General features: G+C 38.7%; 1 protein-coding gene across 1 annotated transcript in view; it reads right to left on the bottom strand.

Annotated features, from left to right (window-relative positions):
* Nucleotides 1–2,727: 2,727 nt before the first annotated feature.
* Nucleotides 2,728–7,633, bottom strand: part of LOC135473253 (eukaryotic translation initiation factor 5B-like) — a 54,062-nt gene continuing 49,156 nt past the window's right edge. The window contains exon 21 of the mRNA XM_064753099.1: nt 2,728–7,461. Coding sequence (XP_064609169.1) covers nt 7,354–7,461 — 108 coding nt within the window. The 3' untranslated portion in view covers nt 2,728–7,353. The remainder of the gene's footprint in view (nt 7,462–7,633) is intronic.

Genomic DNA, 7,633 nt, shown 5'->3' with positions numbered 1-7,633 from the left:
TTCTCCTGGTGGCTAAAGATTAAATTAAATTATAGATTTTGATTTAAATCAAAACTGACAATGTGCATGGAATTGGTCCATGAAGCATCAAACGTTTTCCATGTCCAATCTGCTTTATCTGGATGGCTTATATTTTGTCTCAAGATGTTCTGGTTTAAATGAGTAGAGATATATTAAATCACTCTTTTTTTATGTCAGTGTGAGTTTATCCAGTACCAGATACAAGACAACTCTCCAAAGGGCGAATTATTTTTGACCAATTTCGACAGCGTAGAATTTTACGCCCTTAATACAGTGCAGAATCCAGCAAAAAATAATCCTCCACCATGTGACAATATACCTGACCCTATATTAGGCCTGTACATGTGTGCATAAATAGCATGGAAATCCAACTTATGGCGCTCTTTCCAAGAAAACAGAGATGTCCCCTCTGTCCGATATGACTTCGATTAGCAGTCATGTTAATTGACTTTCAGTCCCTATATGTCAGGTACAGGTGTAACATGTCAGTGTCATTTGTCAGAACTAAAGTCCCCCAATTAATCCAGCATCCGTCACATCGCAGGTTCTTTTGTAAGTCTCTAGATACGCGAGTCGATAAAATCTGAAACAAGGTTGGGGAGAACAATTCGCCTTGCCGCAGGCCACTTCCACGTGTGCACTTAAAACAGCTGAGCGATATGCACACGCTGGATAATGGAGTCATTATATAGGTTTCATGTATCACGTATTTGTCACAAGGGTAAAAAAACTATTTATACAACAGAGACATGCAAGCTTGAGTTGTCTTCATAAATGCATTACATGTCTGGCCAATAAAGCAATCAAACAGATCTCTGTATGTATCCATCCATCAAACTGCAAGAATGTGACGTGACGCGTAGGTTAATAATAATGACGAATAAGATATCTACAGAGATGTTCGATCAATCAATATTCAACATGCGGCACTGAATCCATTTCATATAGTTACCCATCCGGGCTCACAGCTCAATAGCTGCTATTCTGGTAGTAATTAAACAAAGTAAAAATGATTGAACTGCTACATTTTCCATTGAATCGAGTGAATGGATGTATTTATTCATGTCACATGCGTATATTTAAGAAAAAGATTTCTCTCGATGAAAGGTTTCCAAAGGGATTGTAAAAATTGTGTAAAATGAATGTCTATCATGCGCGTTCATGATGGTATATATATAATTATGTATTGGTTGATCTATATGAGCTATACCTGTAGCTCTTGGTCGCTGAGCCATCAAATGGATTTTGCCTGTAATATAAAAAAGGACTACAGCATGCAGTGTAAAACCAGATCAACTGTGTAATAGCCGACGATAGGTTCCGTGAGCGTAACGGGTGAGATACGACCTCTTCTCTATTTATCTCAGTTGAGATTTTATTCTGACTTCATTTATTTTTTTATTTTACGCCGTACTGGAATATTTCGCTTACATGACGGCGTCCACCATTGTGGTGGGAGGAAACCGGCCACAGCCCCGGGTGAATCCACGACCATCCGTAGGTTGGGAGAAGACATTCCCACCTAAGGCCGGAGAGGAAGCTGGACTTAACTCACGGCAGCCACGTTGCTGAGAGGCTCCTCGGTCATTGCGCAGCGCTGGCACGCTAACCTTCTCGGCCGCCTCGGTCCGATTTGACTCGTCACAACGCTTAGCTTTACATGGTAGGAAATTACACGCCCATATAACCATGCGTGACATAGAACGAGGTCTTAAGAATAAATCCATAGATTCGAATGGTTATCGTGGAGATAGTAGGTATAGCTCTACTTCGATGGACCGGCGCATGATCTCCATCTTTCAACCACCTGCACCACTGCTGTACTGAGACACAATGAAAACGCAAGACATGAAATGGTGAAATTTTTATATCATCAGGTGAATAAAAAAAAATTGACGCAAACATATTTATGAATAGTAATGCCAAATCCAGGTCAGTACAATATTCTTCTGTGGTTTGTCAACTTCTGGACAATGGATATGTCCGCTGTTTCCGATTAACGCTTTAACATGAAAAACTGCGTTGTGGAAACGGACTGATACTCAGGCTTGTTACTTAGGCTTGTGGAGTGCTAAACTTGATCTTTCCCCAGTTAAAACCGTTCAGCGCCACTGGTTGTTTGCCATGATATTGCTTTCAGAGTCCGTATTGGGTTTCATTTATTTATTTGATTGGAATATTTCACTTATACGACACCGGCCAGTATTATGCAGGTGGGAGGTAACCGTTCTTAAATATATATATATATATATATATATATATATATACAACTACATGAAATACTCTGCTGAATATGGCGTATAACAATAAACCCCCAGCGTATTTACGAATGGAATTTTGCACTGTTTTCTTACCTGCCAATGTTCAAGTAGTGTACTGTGGCACGGCGTTCATTTTTTACGGGTTTGCTGCATTTGATTCATGTTATACGAGTAAGTGTTCTTAATTTAAATTCGGTCTCTTCGTTTTCGATCAAAGAGCTCTATAGATATATTTAGAGTACTGTCTCACTAAAACACACCTGATTTGATGATAGTTGAATCAAATATTTATTTATTTATTTGATTGGTGTTTTACGCCGTACTCAAGAATATTTCACTTATACGACGGCGGCCAGCATTATGGTGGGTGGAAACCGGGCAGAGCCCGGGGGAAACCCACGACGATCCGCAGGTTGCTGCAAGACGTTCCCACGTACCGCCGGAGAGGAATGAATCAAATAAACATGTATAACACTAGAGAAATCTGTTATGCCATACAGCCCTTTTATTTCTTTCATTCAACAAGATATGAACAAGGACCCAGATTCCGAAAATAAGGCATTTTATACAATGTTACAGAGGGAGCCGCGCCCACAGCGATCTGGGACATGCACACTCGTTTACATTAATCGCAGATGATGATCTTTTTTATTTTAAATTTCAGAACTATTTACAAATGATTCTGCACTTTTTTGTACACAGCAACTACAAATCCACACAAGAGCTAATTTCTTACATACAATTTTCATTCAACGAAAATCTGCTGTCTTGAGTTAATGCTAGAATGTGTTTTGTTGTTATAACCAAGCAATGTGTCCTATTCAGCATAATACCTTGTATTCTAACACAATCTTTATTTTAAAATAATAAAACAGGTTTTCCAAATTTAAAGGAATAATCTGCTGAATCAAAAAAATTCATTCCAGCAGCTCTCAGACAAAAGACTTTGTGTTAAATTTAACAGATTATTATTATTAACTATGGAATACAATTAGTAAGTGGTCCGGATACGGTATAACCGTTCATGTTTGCCGCGCCGGAAACGTATGTACAGTTAATTTCAGAAACCTTCATAAAATACATGCACGGCTTGTTACACAACTGTTGTCCATATTAGATGTTTTCGAGGGAAATGAAATCAAAGAACATTTTTTTCTATAAACAGAATCTGTTAGCAATTGGAGTCTTTTGAAAAGTTACAGGTGGCAGGTAATGGAACTTGATACACTCAGCTGGAGTACTCGTCAATCACATGAACTTCTTACCTACCATTTCCCTTGCCCGTGTTTGGCACACGACCACTGTGGCCTATAAATGTTGACCTTTGGCGGTAAATGCCGGCCGCAGATTTAAGGCTTACAAATTGTGGCTAGAACAGTTATTGTGCTGCTCGTGTCAAGTTATTATTCACAAGGGACGTACGTCCTGTAATTACAACCACTTAAACTGTGCATGGGTCATGAAGGAGATTAGTTATCAATGAGAGTAGTCCGAGGCCTGTAAGCCCTGGCCATGGTCCAAACCGCTGTATAAACCAACACTAAATCCCCTTAATAAGGCTAGTTCAGGTTATGTTAATCACAGACTGTGAATTACACATCTGCGTATGTCACACATTTGTACTGTAACAAACATCTGGATATACGGCACACCTGTAATGCTAACCACCCACCATACACACTGTGAATTAGACATTTGGGCGTTTACATCCACAATTTGAATCAAACGTCAGAATAAACCTACATATCCGTACTGTGGACAACACATCTGGACATGCAAAACATCTGGACTGTGAATCCCACACATGGACATATGTAACACATCTGCACTCTTAATCACACAGCTGGGAATGCAGCACCATCTCCACTATGAATCACACATTGCAACACATCAGGCCTAAGAGTCATACAAATGGGAATGCAACACATCCATACTGTGAATCACACATTTAAACATGCAACAACACATCAGGTCTAAGAATCACACAAATGGGACTGCAACACATCTATACTGTGAATGTCACATTTAACCATGCAACACATCAGGCCTAAGAGTCACACAGCTGGGAATGCAAAACATCCATACTGTAAATCACACATTCAAACATGCAACACATCAGGCCTAAGAATCACACAAATGGGAATGCAACACATCTATACTGTGAATGTCACATTTAACCATGCAACACATCAGGTCTAAGAATCACACAAATGGGACTGCAACACATCCACACTGTGAATCTCACATTTAAACATTCAACACATCAGGTCTAAGAATCACATAAATTGGAATGCAACACATCCATACTGTGAATCACATATATGGACATGAATCACATCTGGACTGTGGATCATGCATACGGAATTGCAACACATCTGGACTGTGAATCACACATACAGAATTGCAACACATCTGGACTGTGAATAACACATTTGGACATGCCGCAAATCTGCATTGCTAATCATACATATGGAAACGAAACTCTTCCGGACTGTGAATCACACATTCGGAATTGCAACACATCTGGACTCTGAATAAGACATATGGACATGCCTCACATCTGCACTTCTAATCATACATATGGGCATAAAACTCTTCTGGACTGTGAATCATACATACAGAATTGCAACACATCTGGGCTGTGAATCACATAAATTGACTTGTAGCACATCTGGACTGCGAATCACACAAACTGACTTGTAGCACATCTGGACTGTGAATCACATAAATTGACATGTAGCACATCTGGTCTGTGAATCACATAAATTGACTTGCAGCACATCTGTATTGAGAATTGCATATATGACCATGCAAAACATCTAAACTTTGAATCACACATATGATCATGCAACACATCTGGACTGTGAATCACACATATGACCATGCAACACATCTGGACTGTGAATCACACATATGACCATGCAACACATCTGGACTATGAATCACACATATGACCATGCAACACATCTGGACTATGAATCACACATATGACCATGCAACACATCTGGACTGTGAATAACACATATGGCCATTTGGATATACTACACATCTGAACTGTGGACAACACATCTGAACATAGCCAACATTGACACGGTGAACCACACGTCCCACATTTGAACTGTGAATCACACATCTGGGCATATCCCACATCTGAGCTGCGAATCACACATCTAGACACGTCCTACATCTGAGCTGTGAATCACACATCTAGACATGTCCCACAAGTTGTATGTTACAATCTGTACCTGAATTACTTACAATTTACTCTTGTACAAATGAGACAAGTGTCACCAGATACTTTCCTGAACTGATACCAAATTGATATTTGGCAGCCCATCAGTCCTGTACAATTTAATTAACACAACTCCACTTTTCTCATTTCACAAAAATAGAACGTACACAAACACCTCTTGGATTCAGTAAAAGTTTTTAACACATTATGTTGCCAGTGACCAACGAATGTTACCAACCATTTCACGCACCTGTATGAACAGCTAACCTTAAAACAGCATGTATATACAAACCATTGACTGTAGTGATTTAAATCTCACAAAAATTGTTAACTACAATTAAGTTATGCATAACAAAGAGAAGCCACAAGAAGCCACCATGAACACATTTTCAACAATGCACTGGAATTTATTAATCTGATTGGTGTTTTACGTCGTACTCAAGAATATTTCACTTATACGACGGCGACCAGCATTATGATGGGTGGACACTGGGCCGAGCCCAGGAAACCCACAACCATCCACAGGTTGCTGGCAGACCTTCTGGCCAGAGAGGAAAACAGCATGAGCTGGACTTTAACTCACAGTGCACGGGAAGCAGCAGCCCTGACTATAATGACATTTGCATGCAAATGCAACATTTAGCTTACTTACAAACAGTACATGACAGTTTTACATTATTACAGCTCCAACATAATAGTTTCGCTTCGTTGGGTTAACAACAGGTCAGGTGCAGTAGTTTTGACTATCTGATCCAGACAAGAACTCTTCGACTTAAAATAAAATGGGATGAATAACAGACTCGTTTCATCAATAAATAAGCACTGATGAGTCTTGATCACTTTGGAAAGTCATAACTGATGGTCAGTTCATCAGTTATGAGCATAGCCAACCCGGCATACTCTGGTCACTGCTCTTTTGAACCAAGCTTTCTCTGTAAAAGTTACACTTCTTAAAAAAATTATCTCCAAATAACTAAGACTGGCGCAAAATTAATGAGAAAGGTTGGTGTCACATCTTCAGCAGAGTAATCATGGAAAAATTAAGAAGAAAAAATACCATGTACTTGGGAGGGTTAGGCAAACGATCTTGTCATTCCACAGTCTCTCTAAAACGGAGAAATTCTTTATGTTTCAGAAAGAGCAACACATTATCACAGTGGTCATTCTTAAACATACATGTCCACATATTTTATTACAACTGTATATGTGTTATATAGTGGCAACCTAATTAGCTAAGGACACAGTTACAGTCCACGACAGTACACAGTGTGTACTTCAACATAACAGCTCTCAAAACATTACATGGAAAATAGTTTAATAAAGTTATTAAGGAGAGTAGCAAACCTCTAAATGGGTTCATGATTGCCTACAAACAACCAAGTGCACTAACACAACAATGTGTCAGATAAAAAGGGCTGATTACTTAACGCAATTTAATCCAACTTCTAAAAACTGTTGAACTGTGTGACTGTGCCAGGAATTAACATGTATAACCATGAACAATGTTCTGATAAAATTTTTTTATACAAAAACCTTGAATTTTTGGACATCTCTGACAAACCCTGCATGATGTTAAGTTTTAACTTTTTTTTTGTATGAAGATTATCTATTTATCTCAAACAAGTATGAATAGATAGCGCAGACTGATGGTTTGTCTTGTCTTAATGGAGTCAATTTCTCTTTGCTCCATTTTCAGGACCTCATTTTCAGGATATAATTTACATGATCTATGACCTCTTGACCTCACACAATAATTTACAATCTAATTTATCTGCAGGAACATAGCACAAAAGTGCATGAAGTCAGTAAGCACAAATCTTCATTCAAAAAAATAGAGCATTAAATTATCTGGAACATTTTCTTCAGTTCCATGATAAGCTGCCAGTCAGGTTTTGACATCTCATCTCTGAAGTACTCCTTCACAACATCGATAGACTGACGTGTTATCTGAAAATACATGATGAAAGCAATCCTGTTAGAAGAACATCTCGATTTTCTGGATCACGATATACTGAACATTTTACTTAGATAGGCAGATATAGATGAAATCCCTGAAAAAGACAGCACATTTGAAGTAATTGCAAAAGAGCATCAACTTCCATGATAATATTTGTTGAAA

The sequence above is a fragment of the Liolophura sinensis genome, chromosome 8 (genome assembly GCF_032854445.1).
Source record: "Liolophura sinensis isolate JHLJ2023 chromosome 8, CUHK_Ljap_v2, whole genome shotgun sequence".
In the NCBI taxonomy this organism is placed as follows: domain Eukaryota; kingdom Metazoa; phylum Mollusca; class Polyplacophora; order Chitonida; family Chitonidae; genus Liolophura; species Liolophura sinensis.
This window is presented reverse-complemented; position numbering and strand designations above follow the sequence as displayed.